The 19763-nt window shown below is 36.7% G+C and overlaps 1 protein-coding gene across 1 annotated transcript; it reads right to left on the reverse strand.

The window, feature by feature from the left end:
• Positions 1-11263: 11263 nt before the first annotated feature.
• LOC113234616 (calmodulin-like protein 4) lies at positions 11264-19715 on the reverse strand. The gene is made up of 6 exons (XM_026469968.1): positions 19674-19715; positions 19563-19593; positions 17557-17670; positions 15822-15913; positions 15626-15733; positions 11264-12771 (listed from the first exon to the last, which is right to left on the reverse strand). Exons 1-6 carry the CDS (start codon positions 19674-19676, stop codon positions 12670-12672), a joined length of 450 nt encoding a protein of 149 aa, XP_026325753.1. The 5' UTR covers positions 19677-19715; the 3' UTR covers positions 11264-12669.
• Between the last annotated feature and the right edge of the window lie 48 nt (positions 19716-19763).

A 19763-nucleotide genomic window follows, 5' to 3' on the forward strand; every position in this document is an offset into this window, starting at 1 on the left:
GTGAGGTCCGTTGGTTCGTTCCGTGGCTTAGTTGGTATAGCGTCTGGTACGGTATGCAAGAAGAGGTCGGTTCGAATCCGACCGGATCGAAGGAATTTTTCTGAGTGTTCGATCTTTGTATTAATAATCCCCAGAGTTTCTTGCTCGTTCTTATCGCGGAGGTCAGCGTAGTGAACAGCTTAAATGTGACGTTTTCAAGTGTAAATTTATTTTACCTATGGAATAAATGATTCTTTGACTTTGGCTTATAAAATATAATACGTCACACATGTGACACCCTGCAAGGGCGCCGCAATTCAGAAGACCACTAAAAATTATTAATTACCTACAAATATAAATATCTCCACAAATGATTAGTAATAACTATTTTCATATAACATAAAATTAAATAACATTTCGAAACATCCGTAGAACAAAGGTCTATGTGTAAGACTACTTGTTCTCAGGACATAGTACATTTCGTTCGTTCTTCTTCGCTGTGGATGTCAGATCGACCTTTGTTCGATTTTATATTTCCGAAACGAAGTAAGATATATAAATTCTCAAAATACTTTTACATAGGACCTAGTTTGAATAACGAAATTGTTCTCGTAACGTACTTATTCTCTTTTCGCTATATAATCACTTCGGACTCTGTTCTTCGGGTGAGTCGATTTAAGTATTTATTATTTATGAGCTTATCTACTTCAGGACTAGGAAAATGGCACTTAACTTTTATTAAATATTTCGTCTAATTTATAAAATGCATTATTGAAAAGGTACTTATTTAGATGGGCAATAAATGTCGATAATTTTTCTTGGTTTTTTTTATCTCGTTTGGTATGCTATTACAAATTTGAATTGCCATTGCGTGTGGGCCGGATCTGTAATCTGATTGATGTTTGTGCTTGGATTCGACTCAGGCGAATGATTTGCCCATTCGAATGATTAATATTAGTGACATTCATGAAGACGATCATGATCGGTCTTTCCGGCTGTTCCATAAAGTTTGTAGCTGAGTATACGTAGTTGTGGCTCTTATGTGTGAAACGCTAAAGTATGGAATAGTATACTATAATGAGACATCGTCTCCTATAGCACAAGTGCACGTAACTTTTAATTTTGACAAAAACAAATATTTTGATTTATGGTTTCATAAATAAATAATTGATTTTCGTCAAAATTTAAGTTTAGTATACTGAACCTTATGTCAATTGTAATAATAATAATTTATTTAAATTTGTTGTGCATATAAAAATGAAAACCTTTACTTGGCATGGATTACATAAACAGATTTTGTACAACAGTGTCTAAGATGGTGGCGATACTTCCCACGTGAGTCTACATTTATAAACTCGACTCCATTTTGCGCGGCTCGGTGGCCTAAAACACTCACGAGTCCGAGTCGACTCGAGCGCGAGTCATCGAAGCACAGACTCGAGTCCAAAATTCGATTCGAAATCTACTCAACAGATTCGAGTACGACAAGCAGGGTTCAATTTTACTAATCGACTCAATAGATCGAATCAATATAGTGATTTAAAAAAAAGAAGAATATATTAATACTGAATTATACCACAGTAATATACTATAGTTTAACTCACCACAACACCGCTCAGCAGGTCGAGCTCGTTACATAAATAGACTCGAGCACTAATGTCGAACTTGAGTCTATTCGGAAACTCGATAGGCTCGTAATATATCACGCAGTGAGTCGGTCGGTTGTGAATTGGAGTCGAATCCTAAAATGTATGACTCCCGGACTCGAGTTTTTTACAACACTGTACCGTTAAATTAGGTAGTAATCTGTGTCTCAGTTTCGGGAATTCTCGTAGCTGCCGTATTATCATAGACCTCCCCGAAGACCGCCACAACCACCAGTCTTGATACAGTACCTAATTTATACATCACAATTATTGAGTTAAGGTTCATTATGCTATGGTTACAAACAATCGCTTAGCTTTAGCGCGTTTTCGCACTGTATCCAATTCGTATTCATTCCGAAACCGAGATTATAAAAATCTAAAAAACTCGGATCCACTTCGGCTGTCGCTTGGGCACTAAGTCCGATTACAATCCGAGAATTAGTAAAGACATTTCGGACCGTCATTTCATGGATTCGGAACTCACACGAATCGGTCGTAGCGCGCAAACGGTCTTAGTGTTATAAGTGACGATGCATCTTGCTATAAATTATGTCTCTCGACCGTGTGTGAGAACTTTATAAGTTAAGAACGTTATCATTTATTATATATATTGCTTTTCACGTAGTATTATATAGTTTAAAAAGTGTTTTAATAATTATCTAGATAGGAAAACGAGTGCTTTCAACATTATACAAACAAATAAAAAGGTCCTTTTTTACACTTCTCACAATGTAGGTAATAAAAATGAAAAATAGACACTGGCGCATTTGCGATACGCGCGTTTTTTGTATAGTACCTGTATACTGAATTATATACAAAATTCATAATATACAAATATAATAAAGAATGTAAAGTGTTTCTAAGGGAGAAAGCTTCAAAGATTTTTTTCTGTTTATGAAATTAAAACAACATGAAGAATCATTTTATTAAATTAAACCAATTTCTGCGGTCCCAATTTTTTTCGTCCCGTACAGTAAAATAATACTTATAAGAAACTAAGTCTATTAGCATTTAAAAAATTAGTCAATTTTATTAATTTTGTATGAAAAATATTTTATGAAATTTGACCAATTTCTGTTGTCCCGATTTTTTTGGTCCCGTACAATGAAATGATCCTTTCATGAAACTGTATTCATTTTTATGGACAACTTACGCTTGACCAAAATATTGACTATGCCAAAATTATTTTCACAAAAAAAGGACTCAATGGTTCCGAAGACAGTTTCCTTGTATGTTCTATAGTTTCAGATTTCCCCATACTGTATTATGTATAAAAAAAAAACATTCTGTATACTCATCGTGGAAAATATTACTTAGACACATTGGAAGTGAAACTATTCTAAGCCGTGATGAACTGCGGGAGTTAATTTACCTAAAGTATGAAGTATGGACATGCCTATTTCGTCATCAATGTGTACGAAAATGTCTTTTTTAATACAGTTGCTCAAAACGTTCTATTTTTCGTACTACAAATCATGCCAAAGTTGGATTTTTCGCACTAGTGCTTTTTACTTTTCCATTTTTTGTATACTGTTTTATTTTACTTTCAATGTAGTTTTTTCGCAAATGTATTAAAAAACGTCGTTTAATACACGTGCGGATTTGTCATTTTCACTTGTCTCGAGTCTTGACCCTCGCCTCTGGCTTGGGCCAAGAAGCCTCGAGAGTCGTGAATAATGACTAACTTTCCACACTTGTATCAAAAATAACTGTTTTTTAACTGTATATTTTCTAAACATTCTAAAATATACGTTGTCTCATGTTTCTTTTTTAAATGGCTGAAGTATTTAAATACCCACAGAAACACATCTACAATATTATTTTTTAGACCACAATTTGTAGCAAATACATAAAACATAATCACTTCCGAGAAGTCACGGGACTTGTAGAAAGGAATGTCCACATCATTCTTTAGTTTAGCTAAATTAACTCCCTCAATTCCAATCCGCTCCATATCTTTCTACATTAGTTTTGATTATAATGACCCTCCCTACCGACCCTTAGGGTATACGAGAAAGGCACTATGACCTGTGCGAGCGAACCCGCACAGGGACCATCTAAGTCAGGTCCTAACCCCGGATCAACAGACTTCATCCGGTTCTCTGTAAGGCTAGTGCCTTAAGTAAACCGCCCCGGGTGCACGTACAGCATCCTCTATAGGCACGTTCACTTCCCGTCGCGCTCCGCACTAACGGTTGCTACCGCTGAGCCGCCGACTCTGAGGTGACTACCTAATGTCTTCATTGGTGGCGGAGCTGTAAGGCACGCTCACTACCCGACGCCGAATGAACGTCGTCTCTCCAGTTTCCAAATTCCTACGCGGCCAGAGGGACCGGAAGATGCCTAGCAATCAATTCCGATCAGTAAATTTCCATAAGTTGAAAAATAGTTGTTGAGTACAACGCTCTGAGATAGTCTATTGCTCTTGTCCCTATCTACCGACCCGAGAGATAAGGTTTTCCGGAGAGGCTATGGGCTATGGGCTCGACGGCAAGACCAGGGTACTGCGGGCGGTCAGGCCAAGCCCTCCGCCAGTGATACGCCTTTGCGCATTGGACCCGGACTTGGGTATGGACTCGCTGGGGTTTGTGGTTAGCTGCAGAGACGGAATGTTTGTTTGCACCGGGTGTGGCCGGGGCGTCTATCTCGTGAGCAGCTAGCGCGTCTTAATAGCGGTCTAGTTGGGGGCCTGAAGCGAGGAGACGCGCAGGACACGTGAGTTGCCCTTTAAGTTGGAACCTATGTCCGGACATTGTCGCAGGACACTGCAACTGGCATCTCCGGCACTAGCCCGGAGAGCTAGTAAAGGATAAGCTAGATATCCTCGCGTCCCTCCAGCCGCTTAGGTTATTGGGAACTGGAGAGACGGCGTTTTTTCGGCTTCAGGAAGTGAGCGTGCCTTACAGCTCCGACACCAATGAGGATATTTGGTAGTGGACTCAGAGTCGACGGCTTAGCGGTGGCAACCGCTAGTTGTGCAATTCGCAATGGGAAGTCAGCGTGCCTACAGCTCCGGTACCTATCTGGGAAATAGGGAGGATGTATGTGTGTACATGCACCCGGGGCGGCTCACCCGAGGCACTAGCCTCTCGAAGAACCAGATGAAGTCAAGTGACAGAGTTCTGTGACAACCCTGTACACTGGTTGATCTGGGGTCAGAACCTGAACTTATAAGGTTCCTGTGCGCGCACAAGTTATAGTGCCCTTCTGGTATACCCTCAGGGTCGGTACGGGGGGTCACTATAATCAAAACTAATGTAGATATGGGGCTGCTCTTTGAAACACTTGGCATATCATTTGGACCTTGAAATGTTGACGCTAGTGTTGGTTTTTCGACGTCTATTTGTTGTAAGTTGTACTATCTAGCGACTGTACATTCTCATGCTCACGCCGCGACGTATTAAAATTGTGTGCGACAAATAGCTTACAACTTTCTTACCACAGTGCTATTTTTATTTATTTTCAACATATATTTTAAAGCGGCCATACGCTTCACGATAACGGGTTGATTGACAAACGGCACTTGACAGCTTTAAGAACATACTTGTTTGTCTGTCCTTATTCGCTGTCGACTACTTCTCTCATACCGACTTCCTGCGGCGTTACCATCTTCCCTACATACCACATTAAAGTCATGCCGCGGTATGAAACCTGTAACTAGTGATAACTATTTAACGTCGATATTAAAAAATAAACAACTTTCCAAATAAAATTTTCGTCTATGAGAAGTCGAAACAAAACGTGTAAAACCAAAACTTATTTTGTTGTAATGTTGAGGCTTTAAGAAATTTCTTATTGATTAAAAGTACAACTGACGCCATCTGTTGGTGCAGTGCGCAATTAAATAACACAATGGTCGTTTATACGTTACTGTTGAAAGCCTGTATTTAGTAGTTAATTTATTGACCCCGAAAGTCTTAAATGTTAAAAATTGACATTAAAAGGATCCAAATCTATCTTGTCAGTCTTTTAACATATATACATACATACAAGTTAGACAAATGTAGTACAATAGTCAATTATGTTATCATATCAGAATTTTATACTAAACGAAGTTGTTTTAACCGAAAATATTATGTTAATTATAATCTCATAAAAGTTGCAGTTTTATGTGCAATAACGAGTACTAGTCATTTTTAACAATTTTTGCTGTTTATTAGGATTATTTTATTAAGTAAGGTGTCCTGGTCGCTGGTCGACAAGTTGGCGTGTAAAGAGTAAGTTGCCAACTTGCCGTAAAACTTATTGTCTTCCTAATAAATATGTGTCTATGTTTACACTGACTGAGTGGGATGATAATTTCATATCAAATATTTTAAAATATTGTAAATATTTTCTCCTTAGGTGCGACATTCAATACCTAACATGTTGGCCAATATATTCGCAATGAATGCCCACGAATAGGTTGGCCGACAAATCACGCGACATGTTCACTAACATAAACATTCAACATGTGTGCTTAAGAATGTGGCCCTTTATTATGTGGTAAAGCAACTCTGTGTAATGTATACAGTAATATGATACAGTTACACTAAAATTTATGTGGTGTAAAGTGCTCTTACTTTGCCTGCCAACATGTTGACCATTGAACAGCCAGCTTTAGATTTAAGTATGGAATTAAGCAATAAGCTCAAGACGTGCTTTCCGTAGAGAATTAGAGATTTGATATTTTAATAATTATTATTCAATTTATTATTATTATATGATATTATGGGAGACTGCGGTATTTATAGCAGCATGTTTGACGAAATTACATCTGAAACTTCATGTGGCGACTCTACCCACGATTATGTATATTAAACCCTATAGAACTTGAGAGATATTGATCAACGCAGTGCAATTAGTTGACCAGCGCGGATCGGACAATGGGCGAGAAAAATTATGTTTAAAATGTTTTCGGAAGCAAAATACTTATACTGTTGTACCAAGGTATAGTTGACTAAATATTATTTGCAGCGGTTCGTCTTAGCGCTTCACCTGTAGACTACACTAGGACAAAAAAGTGAGCCGTTTCGGTAACGCACTTGCCATCTGTACAGTACATACAAACAAATTTAGTCCTTTTGTTTAGATACTTAACTAAATGTAAACAATCTTGATACACCTTTTTATTGAAACATATACTGTACAAATCAATAGGTATAAAAATAGGCATGCAATTTCATATGTGAAGCTAAGTTTTTTGTATTTGAAAATAAGTAAAAATAATTTTATAAATTTATATTTCATTAAATAGACATCTCAAGATTGTATAAAATATTTTAAATAATTTTACGCATTGGGACTTAATTCTAAACATGGTAATCTTTACGCGTAATTAACTTGTTGAATTAGTAAGAAAATAATGATATTTTACGAAGTACCTACTGTTAAAAAAAAAAGTATAAATAAATAATTGAAAACTAGAATTTAGAAAAAGCATTTAGCGCCCATGACTGGCACGGATGGACCAAGATCGTTAAATCCGTGTACGGTTTAAGTAAAAGAAATGTTAATGGTTTTATTATCCTATTGTAATAGAAAGGATAAGCCGTTCGAAGATACAACATTCATCGGTGCAAATATAATATTTCTTCAACTATAACAAGTACAGTGGCCGTTGTCTCATCAGTGGTGGATGGTGTAGTTCTGAGAGTGATATGTTAAGAGTGTAAACAAACGGTTTGACTGATATGTATTGCCGTCTCCCAATAGTTAAAACTAGTAACATACTTTTAAATAATCTCCATACAAAAATCAGTATATTGATCCTTCGTTATAACTCGTTCTGTAAGAGGAAGTCAGTTTCCATTCGCAATGATAGGTTGGGAGCTTACCTCCTGTGTACAACTTCCAGGAGTTTAGTCTGACTATTGACAACAGAGCCTTTTCAAACCATGTGCAGTAAGCATATAGTAGCTGTGGAGCACATTGTGTAAGAGTTTGTCTACCTTACCTATTACTGCCGCCAAGCGGTAATGGCAGGGTAAAGCTGCCTTTCCACCATAGATGCAGCGGCGTGGTGGAGGATGCGTTAGAGACTCTTTTCAGCCATGCGCGGGCGGGGTACAGTATGGTGGGGTGAGTGGTGGCGATGTGTCAGTGTCAGTTAGTGTCATACTTTCAGTAGCTCTAGTTTCCTACACCGTTTTGCACACATTCCTCGCCCACATCCCTCGCTACTTATCCTATTGGTGGATTTTTTTCTCGCACACCGCCTCGCAATGTCGCATATTTCTGGTATAAAGGCAGCTTGAGGGTGCAGGTGAAATTACAGGCACATGGGACTTGTGATATGTCTCGGGTTAAGGGGCGCAGTGCCAGAGCCCTTAAGTTTCTATATTCCTGAGACTGAAAAATCTTGTTTTCACAAGTCTCCAAAATTAAAAAAACAGTCGAAACTGAAATTCCAGAAATGAAAGCCCTAGCCCCTAGCCTGTATTCCACTCATCTTAATGGGTTTTATATAGACGACATAAGGAGGGGTGAAAGTAATATATTGGTTTTTGTATGGCGCCTGCAGGTGGACCACGTATGTACACTAGTGCCATATCAATTATTGGAAATGTTGAATATTTAATAAAAACTCGTTATATATAACGTAAACAATTGTTTTATTTCTATTCTTAAATGTTATTATTACTTGCTACCAAAAAAAAACGCATATCTATTATGAGTAAATAATTTATTTAAAATTCACCACACCACTAAACATTTTATTAATTTTATATAAATATCCAAAAATAATGTCATTGACTAATAGTAAATAGATTTTTGGACGGTATGTGTAGTCAGAATTTTAATTGAAACTGTAATCCAATTTGACACCACTCTGGATATAACGAACGATGGACTGAAGACTTGGCTGTATGCTTTAGAAACCTTTGCCGTTTCATAGAGGGAACAATTTTAACAAATTGGCAATATTCATTAGATGATGGAAAAAAATAAAGGAAATATTAGAGCTGACAACATAAAAAAAAGGATATTTTTTATGAAGAGGCTGTATGGTGAAACCTTTGCCTATCCAAATAAATGAGTGAAAATTAATTAAAAAGAAAAAATCAAAAATATGGCGGCATTTTGTAGTTACGGATTTTACGTTTCAAATTTTTAGTATAAGTATTAAAATTCTATACTCAGACATCTTAAATAAAAAATAACGGATAACACACGACATGTTTCGAACTAATTCGTGGTCCTTAATCGTGAGATTCCGCGGCGGTGACTCGACGGAAACTTTCGACTTAAATACGTGATATATCCGTTATTTTTTAGTTAAAATTATATATGTTTCGCATTGACTTACAATTATATGGACGTCGGGTCTGCGCTAAAAAGTGTCCGAACTTGTAAGGCGTGAAAATCGTATACAGAGCGTCAAACTGCGCTTTAGTCTTCATTTGTTCGATTCACAGCGCGATACTGCGATGACATTACAATTTAAATTTCGAATAGGTTGAGTTGGGACATTTTTTTCGTGGTTTTTGTATTAGACCATGAAATCCTCACCAACAAACGCTCTTCAAGTCGAATGTCTGGAGCCCCCTCTACATCTACGTAGACAATTCCTTGCTAATAGATTCCTCTTCAAGATCTTTCAATATTCTTCTCACCCTTTGCTTCCCGTATTGCAATCCCTGTCGGAGATTATCCCTTCCTCCAATTATTGGTCACACAAGAAACCCCCCCTTCTTATCAACAGTTTTAACAAAATTTCCAATCTCCCATTCCCTATTTACCAAAATTATATGAACCCGTTGTTTGAAACTGATTTTAAATGTTTAACGTTTCGCCCAACAGTCTATCTTAGTTTTGGCATCATGAAAGATACCCCTGGAGCAAACCAAGTCTTCAACGATATAGTTGAGAGAGAATGGCATGACTGGACTACTGTTTTTACCGACGCTTCAAAATTACACGAACATGGCGACTTGGGAGCCGCGGTTTGGTTCCCCAAGTTCAATGTCGTACTCAGTTTTAAATCCCCCTATCTGAATTCGGTCTTTTCGGGAGAGGCAATTGCAATACTCGAAGCCATTTTATATATTGAGTCCCATAAAATTAATAAATGTTTGGTTTTCTCAGACTCACTAAGTTGCCTCCAAGACATTATTAAGCTACCGTTTCATTCCAAAGACAATTTCTCCATCGCCCTCCAAATTAAGGAAGCTCTGTACCGATGTCATTGTGCGGGAATTGAGGTAACTCTGGCCTGGATTCCCGGTCACACTGGGATCAGTGGCAACGAAGCAGTAGACGCCTTTGCAAAGGATGCGACAAGAATTGGCGTGTGCAAATACTGTAAGTGCTTTCCCAGAGATCTGCTCGCCATGACTAAACCCCAAATGCTAGCCTCCTGGTCGGCCCTTTGGCAGGAATCACGACAAACTGTTGGTAGACACTATGGTAATCTCCAACCAAATCTACCCACTAAACCCTGGTTTTTTAAACGTCGCGATTTGCCTAAAAACATCACTTCCACTATTATTCGTTTGCGCTTAGGCCATGTTTGCACACCTGTATTTTTGCGTAAAATCAGAGTTCGAGATCACTCTCTGTGCGAGTGCGGCCTAGAAGACGGTACCTTGGAACACATTTTTTTCAATTGTCCTAATATTGCTGTTCCACTTTATAACTTACTTTCTCCAAAATTCCCCCGCCCCGTTAACATAAACAACCTCTTAACTTTAGTGTTCTCCCCCCATATTGTTACTCTATGTAAATTTATCCACTTAAATAACATATATTTATAAATATTGTTTTGCTGTTTTGTTTTACATTCTCAACTGAGTACTCCCGTAGTCCAACTTACCAACACCGGTTAATGTCCTATTAGAGCTTAGCGAAAATTTTTTTTTTGTTTCGTTTTTTTTTCTTTCAACTGTGACATTGGCAAAATCATCAGTTCTCATATTGATGGAGCCATAAAAATAAAAAGTGAAGTGAAGTATTAGACCCGTCGTCCATTTATTTGTAAGTCAATGATGTTTTGAGTTTCTTTTACCTGTTTAAGCCGATAGCTCTATAGCCAATGCACATTAAATTAATAATAATAAAGTTTGTTAGGTTAGTGTTTACTAACGGTGAATTACCCAGTCAAGAAGTAAGTGAAACTTGACTTACTCTTCCACATGTTAACAGCCGAGAATTTATTGCACCTTTTCAGTTTGAGCGATCGTCATAAATAGCACTGAAAAAGTGCAAAACAAAGAGAGCTTTTGATATACACGACTTGTTTCTTATTAACTAAAATTGGTCCCTTAGGTTCATCGAGAATTTAACCAGAAATAGAGACGAAATAAGGGCCATCCATCTACTCAACTCGTCAAACAAAGGGGCCTTATATTACTTTTGAATTTAAACTCTCGTTCGCACTGAAATCACAAATTAGAAAACTGAAATGGTACAGCGCCAACAACTGGCCTGTGTGTACGTCTCCGTATATTCCAAAAATATTCTATTTATTGTAATAAAGATAATATCTCTAACAATATGTGGCTATTCCATTCGGTGGTGTAGGAAAAACAGCAAAACATCTAATTACAAAACAAACGGAATCACATTTCATGGGTAATTAAATATGTAATTTTTCAACTTTCGTCCATTACAGCAAAGCTCAAGTTAAACTGGTAGATTTGAAGTAAAACAATTGACGACACCCGTCAATTGTTTCGAATTCGGGCTGGCCAATCGGAGCGCAGTTGTCACCGTAATGATTTGGCAGAATAGTTTTCAAACAAATTAAATGATATTTCGTCTCTTATTTCAAGCTATATTTATACTCGATGCTTAGGTTTAACGAAATTTCTGAATAAAATCTATCTGCTGGGACACATCGTTAATTGGATTTTTTAAATTTATTTCATGACCTTAGTGATTAAAAAAAGTAGTAGTAGAACCAGTGTCGCCATTAAGTTTTATTGCCAGTGTAGAAATCTATAGGTTAGTATATCGATGTGGTTGGTTAGTTTGAACACACTGGAATAGACGCAAGAAAAAAAACTATACTTAAATAATCGAAGTCACCAATATAGTTATTATGGCGTGTTTACACAGGGTCGACTGTTGACTGCCGGCAGATTATTTCGATTTGCCGAATAAATCGTAGTCTACTCTGTGATTAACAACCTATAGAAAGATTATTTACTCGCTGCAGATTCGGCCATAAATCATCGGAGCACGACAGCCGCATTGCGCTGCCTCCCACTTGCATAGTATTGGTGTTTATGGAGGAAATTAAAAATATCGGAAAATTAAGAATTATTAATTTGACGCTATTAAACAAGAGTGCAAAAATGGAGTGAGTGGAGAGAGAAATTACAGGCACATAGAACTTGTCAACTTGTCACAGGATGACAGGCGCAGCGGCAGTGCCCCTCACATCTTTGCTACTTAAGAGCTCTGAACGGCACTCGGTCCACTTCGGCAGCGTACTAACAAACGATTCCGTCAGTTTACATTGTGCAGAACTGTGGACCTTGTACAGAGCATATAGGATTGGAGGCGCTATTAGCGTTATTTCTCGGACAAAAGTTTGTGCCACTTTTTGAGGGGCGGGGAAGGGGGGGGATAGTACTACAAGCAAACAGGTGCACTCAAATGCAATATTGAATTGTGTCACTATAGTACACACACAAACAAAAGTAGACAACACTACCTTTTTTTTACAAATACACAGATCGACAAAAATAAATCGATTCTCATGAATATACTAGAGACGGAAAGTTATCGACGTGACGGTGTCGATATGCATTACGTACTAATTAATCACGTATATCCAAAATGTAATTCCACGTGGCTAGACTGGATGTAGCTGAGATTTTTTTGCAAGTTTATATAGCGCAAGAACGACATGTTTCGTGGAGTACTTGACGCGGTGAATTCGATAATGGAAATGAAAAAACATCGATTCGGAAGTAGTGTTTATTGTGCGATGGATGTTTTTTGCTTGTACCTTGACAGAGGGGACTGCCTATCGATGACTCCTCCAGTCCTATATGCTCTATAATTAGAGGTAAGTAATGATACTGGGATAGGCCCGGAACTTAATAGTGAGGCACGGCTAGTAATAGTCAGGGACTGGTGCGCACGCGATTTTGACAAAGTCCTCGTACTGCACAACGCCATTGTTCGACACGTTGGCTTCACGGAAAATGTTGTCTACCTGAAACGATATTTAATTCATGTTTAGTTGTCACAATCAATAATTACCCTTGGTATATATAAAAAAGCCGATGTGATGATACGTCAAAAGTGCTTCTATTAAACGAAAACAGCGAGTATATAACCAGATATAGAGACGAAATAAGGGCCATTCATCCCTGGCAACTTATCAAGCAAATGGGCCTTATATAACTTTTAGATATCGAGTCTCGTTTGCGCTGAAATCACAAATTAGAAAGCTGAAATAGTACAGCGCCAACAACTGACCCGTGTGGAGGTCTTCGTATATTCCAATAATAATCTGTATTTATTGTAATAAAGATAACATCTCTAACAATGGGAGGCTGTTCCATTCGGTGGTGTGGGACAACAGCAAACCATCTAATTACAAAACAAACGGAATCACATTTCATCGGTAATTAAATATTAAATATGTAATACTCGTATTTCAATTTTCGTTAATTTCAGCAAAGCTCAAATTAAACTAGTCGATTTGAAGTGAAACAGTTGACGACACCCGTCAATTGTTTCGAATTCGGGATGGCCAATCGGAGCGCAGTTGTCACCGTAATGATTTGGCAGAAAAATTTTCAAACAAATTAAATGATATTTCGTCTCTATTTCTGGTTATATACTCGATGAACGAAAATCACAACATCAATACGAACTCCATGAAACAAATTATAGTCTGTCTTTTTTAAAGATGAAGTAAAATGACAGTTAATTGAGCAAAAGTGTTGCTCGTAAACGGCTAATGATTGCAGTCGATAAAAATTCATCGACTATCGACTGAATGTTGGTTACGCATGCGACAAATAGTCGAAGTTGAATCATCGTCGGCCCATTAATCGTCCAACTGCTGGGACGGGGAACAGGGTCATTTCAATTGTCAATTGTTGCAAGTTCATACATACATACACTGCATTTAGAACTATTTCTATTAAAAATTCAAAGAGGAGACATATTTTAAAGTTTATTATTAGATAATCAAATCCTCATGTTGATGTCAAAATGTGTAAACGAATAAAAATTTATTTTGATACTAGCGAGGAAGCTGTCAAAACAAGAATGAAGAGAACAATAACTCAATTAGTAACTTTTTTATTATCTATTATATTGTTAAATATTAACTAAAATAACGGATAACTCACGTCGCACTGTTAATACAATAGTGTACTAACTCAAAAAGTGTATTTTCTCCGAATCGAATACATTTAAATACAAAAAGGGAAAAAAATATTTCATATTTTTGAATAAGGACTGTTTCGGTCAGTAACACCTCACATAAATTGTGTCTCGTTTTGAGTTAAGTGAATATTTTTTATTTCTTTTTTTACAAAATTCTAACGAAGGTTTTACTGACGTGTAGAGAATCAAATTTTACGTTCAATAATGATAGAATCTTGAATTTCACATATTTTGAGTTACAACACTATTGTAATGGCAGTGCGACGTACGACCACGACCGTTTGTCGTTGTCGACCACGTACAAGGACCACCATAGAACGACGTAACATTCAAAATTCAGACATTTTTTGGCATTCTTTCAAAATCTGTCGATAACAACTACAAGACTATTTAAAATTTTATGAAAATTGGCAACCCTACAAATGCCATTTTACCCCGTCTTCAAAAAAGACAGACTATAATGTGTATGTTTCCTTAGATAGGGTTATCTTTAAAATACTAACAACCTTACAGAACTATATTACTAACATCATTAACAACAACTTATCTTCCATAACTTATTACAAAACATAATAAATTTACCAAAAAGAAACTTTATAGTTTTTGTTGTATGTTCTATCTGACACTTTCGAGATTTGTATTTGGTAGAATAAGTACAACCGTCCTGTACAGAGTTATTACCGTTTAGAGCGATCTATTTAAATATATATTTATTTTTGTATGATGTTGGTAATATAGTCTTGTGACGTTGTTAATATGTTACAAAAACACACCTGTTTCGCAACCCCAGTGAACATTTTTTTTAAATATCAAGTGACGGGACGAACAAGTCGTGCGTCTGATGGTACCTACACGCCTGTCTATAACAGTTCCATCGTCACTCAGAGCTTTAAATCGCAAACATCTGAGAAGCTGTGCCACTACCCGTCACCCTGAGACATAAGTTGACAAGTCCCATGTGCCTGTAACGTCACCACCGCCCTTACCCTTCTAAACCGGAACACAGTAATGCTGGCATTACTGATTGGCGATGGAAATAGGTAAGGTGGCAGTACTACCTTAGACGAACTCTTTCACAAGGAGTTTTACTGGTACTAATAATTATAATATATTTATTACTATTCTATTATAATATCTCTATCCATTAACATGGTATGCTCCATACTGTCATATATTTAAAGTAGCAGAAGAGGTAGTAAAAGCATTCGTCGAGGGAAAGTAAAGCACTACCATTTTATCCATTACCGCGTTCCGGTTTCGAAGGGTAAGGGTGCTGGTGAAATTACAGGCACATGGGACTTGTCAACAACTAAGGGTGGCGGCCACAGTGGCAGCACACCTGAGATCTTTGCAAGTCTTGCGTGTTACTTAGCACCAGGTGCACGACTGGTTCATAACATCATTTCGGCCTGTTTGCACCCACTGCTGAGTACAGACCTCCTCTATAGAGCTATTCGTTCAGGTCCCTTGCGAGTCGTGTCCAGTGGTTTCCAACTATGGCCTTGATAACATCAATCCATCGGGCGGGTGGTCTGACTCTTGATCTTTTTGCGTCTCTTGACCACCATTCAGTAACGACTTTCGTCCAATCTTCCATCGTCCCTTCAAGCCAACTCATTGGGTACGTGGTCCAGCAGAGAAATTACATCAAAATAAAAAATTGTTACCTCGCGTGCAGAAAGTCCTTCACCCCAGTTCTGTAGAAGGTTACGAAGTTGCCTAGCAGGAATCGACGATTTCTTTTCAGGGTCACCGGCTTTAAAAGCATTTACAACCTGTAAATTTAGAGACAGCCTGTGTGTATTTTACTTTGGATCACATGTAATTTTCAAAACTAGTGTAGCTTATACATATAATAGTTACCTCGGTTGGAAGGTTTTCTGCGCGGGAGTGAATGTGCATTACTTCAAGGAAGTCCGCAAACGACATTTTACCACCCTTGCCTTTCAGGTATCCTGCGTAATCAATACATATATTGTATTACTCGTATCGTTTACTTTGAATGAATGAACAAATTAAATGGTTAATAATTATGTGGGGAATTTTCTGTCCCACGAGTACCGGAACAAAAACACAGAAAAAAACAATAAAAGGCCTTATGGCGCGTTTACACCGGTCGACTACCTCGCCAGTCGAAGGCGCGACGCAGTCGACGACGTCTGCCGCCTTCGGGCTCTTACACATAAACACGATACGACGTCGCGTCGTGCTACGTCGCGGCATCGTTTCACGATGCGACGTCGTATCGTGGAAGTCTACGACGAGTGACGTAAAAATTCACGCCACGACATCGTAACGTGTCACGACGCCCGGCACGACGTCGTATCGTAGAAACTCACGGTGCGCTCCCCAGTGCCGCATTAATTCGTTATTCAATATTCAAAGATGACTTTGTATTCTAAAGTTTTGTCCCATAGTACAGGACGCTCCTCGACTAGGGTTATTAAATAATTAATCTCAATGTCTTCTGTCATCTTTAACCGCATTGGAGCAGTACGCCTGAGTATGGCCTGTGGCGAAATAGATTAAATTTTCATAAATGTACTGTGACACTAGGGAAGAACATATTCTTGGTAATTTGAGGAGTACTGATAGCTGCAGACCACACTTTAAACAATTTAAAATTTTGACTTTGTGTTCTATATATATTTCAGAAATTTGTAAATTTATTAAACAACACCCTGACTTTTATATTAACATGGACGACTGCCCCAACGACACACTTTTAGACCACGCAATAGATAGCTTCCGCCACGATCTCAGCTACACATACACAGCTCAAGTCCCTACTCGATGTCGGTGAGGATATTCAATGATCTCCCGCCCATTATTAAAAACGACGAAAAGTATTCACTGTTTCTAAATAAATTAAAATTACATCTTATTAATAAATGCTATTACAATTTAAATGAATACTTTGATGACAAATAATAATATTATAATAAATAAATCTTAATTATATATTATAAAGTTATGCTATTGTAATTAAATTCAAACTTTCAAGTGACATAATTCTGCTTATAATATGACGTATTTCTTATTATATTTTTTATTTTATATATAGAATAAATAACAATTCTAATTAATAATTGAAACCTCGGCCAACCTCTGCTTTTATTGTTATCCCTAATAAAGGGCTCATATGTGTAGCATTATTTTAAATTTAAGACATGTATGTACCATATGAATGCAATAAATATATTGAGTATTGAGTATTGAATGCTAATTTCTTTATACATCCCTGTCAAATACAGTCTGGGGCCCAGATTGTTAATTGTCCTAACCACCGTTTAAGCAGTACAAATGGGAATTAAAATGTCAGAGTGTATATTTGGCTAAATATGTATCGTTGTGTAAACAATACAATAATAACAATAAGTAAATAATAAATTTATTTGCAATTTAATAAGTAAAATTATTCAAATATTTTCCATTAGTCACAGGGAGAAACTGAAACAGTACACTCAACTGTGCACCCGACATAATATAACCATCCAGACCATAGCTGCAAACCTGGACTAGCCCGTTTCTTTATCATACCATTGTATATCAGAAGCTTGTCTGTAATGTTACATACTATCTAATTTATAATACACACCAGTCAATTCCTGTATGGTCGGGCTCATCCCCAGAGAACGCATCACAACAGTCAACTCATCAAGGGACGTGATCTGACCAGAACGTGCAAACAGATAGAAGCATTCACGGAACTCTGGAAGGAGAAATTTAATAATCATGGTGTGAAATTAAGGGGCTTATTATGTATGCAACAACAAAACAAATCAGATGAAAATAATTTAAAGTAAAATGAAAGTTAAAAGTTTGTTTGAAAAAACAAATATACGCGATTTCAGTCCGGAAAAATAGTTTCATTTCCTATGAAAGTTAAAAGTTGAATTGTTTCCCAGGCAGCCTCAGTCAGATAGTTTCATATCAGCTAAAACTTTTTCAAACAACTACCTGGCCCTACCAATTTTAAATCATCTCAATCAAGCTATTATTCAATGCCATTGCAATTTTTTGGTATTCTGACATAAAAGAATAGATTTTAAGGCTAAATTGCTACTAAAATGAGATAGAAATTAAGATGTGCATAGTAAATTCCATGGTAGTTTTTTAGTAAGGCAACATTGATTAGTAGTGGTTGAATTAATGCCATTGTACTGGCACTCTATTGATATTCAACTGCCAAAAATTCAATCCCCTGTACTACGAATACTAGAGCAACGGAATTCACTCTGGAGCAATACCAAAACTTTTGAGTTTCAAAAATTTATTTTCCCACATTGGTCTTACTGGGAATCGAACCCGAACCTCCAATGGCCATAGTTAGTGTTGGGTTATTCAGAAAAATAAATCTTTTTTAGGATATTTTTTCTTTAATTTTCTACATTTGACGTTGTTACCTGTGAAAAGTTGAAGTTAGTGAATGAAAACCATGGAACTATTAAAACGGTTCTTTCGCTGTTGTGGAATCATTTTAAGACTCATGTACTCAATCAAGTACTCATGCGCATGACCTGTTCATTCTTCAAAAAAAATGTCTCCGTATTATAGTAAATATCTGTGAACGGGAAAGTTGTTGACCACATTTTATTCAAGAGAACATGCGAACTCTCCCATGCCTTTATATCATGGAAGTAGCATTATTTGTCCGTAAACAACCAACATATTTTGAATTTAATCAAAATACCCACCGTCAATATAATCTAATCCTCCCTGAACCTAAATTAGAATAGTTAAAAAAAGGGCCATTGTATAGTTCAATTATAATCCACAATAAAATCCCTAGACAAGAGGATAACATTAATGCATTTAACAAAAAATTGAAGCAATATCTTATTCACAAATCATATTATTTGATAGAGTTTATGTGTGAAAAATAAAGGAAAGATTCACGGAAAGCTCATTTCATTCAAAATAAATTAAATTTTATTAATAATTTATACATTTCGTTTTTAAGCTTATTTGCAACACCGTGACTGGGTTATGTACGATACCAAATTTTATTGTAAGAACTTTTTATTATGTACATGTGCAATATGAGATAAATAAATAAACTCGTTTTTCTTGAGGTGGTTTTAAGCTATACAAGTTTATTTTATAATTCATGCTAAACAAAACTTCAAAAGATATTTTTAAACGTAGAACATAATTATTATGAGCCTTCGAAATCATATTTATCCAATTTGTCGGTAAAAATTTTATCCGCTATTTTAAATTTTTCGGAAAATTATCTAACAGTACCCCTATTTAAGTTTGATCGGCGTAATTAATATTTTGATTAGCAGAAAAAACTTTAGGTGTCAACATTTCGAAAGTTACCAAAATACAGATGCGTTTGTATGACAGGGAGTGTTCACTCTTCAATAAATTTCAATTTCTAACAACACTTTCATTCACATCGGGCCAGAATTACCATAAAATCTATGTCAAAGTACAGTTAAATTTGAAAGATCATATCGATGTAATTATTGGCTCTAGGACACTTTTATCGTCAGATAATCTTAGTGAAGTACCTGAAGCGATGATTAACACATATTTTCTGCCTTATAACACCATATTTTATACAAGTGTCGTATAGATAAGACAGAAAAACCTTACCGTCTATATCTTGTTCCTTGAAATATCGTGCCTGAAAACAAATTGAATGTAATTTAATAGATTGAATGACACGAGACGTAATATAACACATAATTAAATAAATATTATTACCATTTTGAAGTTTTCTCAAGTAATAATGTAAAATTAAAAGTTCACTTCACTTCACTTTTTATTTTTATGGCTCCATCAATATGAGAACTG

The sequence above is a fragment of the Hyposmocoma kahamanoa genome, unplaced genomic scaffold (assembly GCF_003589595.1).
Source record: "Hyposmocoma kahamanoa isolate Upper Pololo Valley unplaced genomic scaffold, ASM358959v1 85785, whole genome shotgun sequence".
In the NCBI taxonomy this organism is placed as follows: Eukaryota; Metazoa; Arthropoda; class Insecta; order Lepidoptera; family Cosmopterigidae; genus Hyposmocoma; species Hyposmocoma kahamanoa.

Coding starts and splice junctions, on each gene's coding strand:
- LOC113234616 (XM_026469968.1), bottom strand. Junction 17,671..19,562: donor CAAGGAACAAGATATAGACG/GTAAGGTTTTTC, acceptor TTCTCCTTCCAG/AGTTCCGTGAATGCTTCTAT. Junction 15,734..15,821: donor CAGAAAACCTTCCAACCGAG/GTAACTATTATA, acceptor CTAAATTTACAG/GTTGTAAATGCTTTTAAAGC.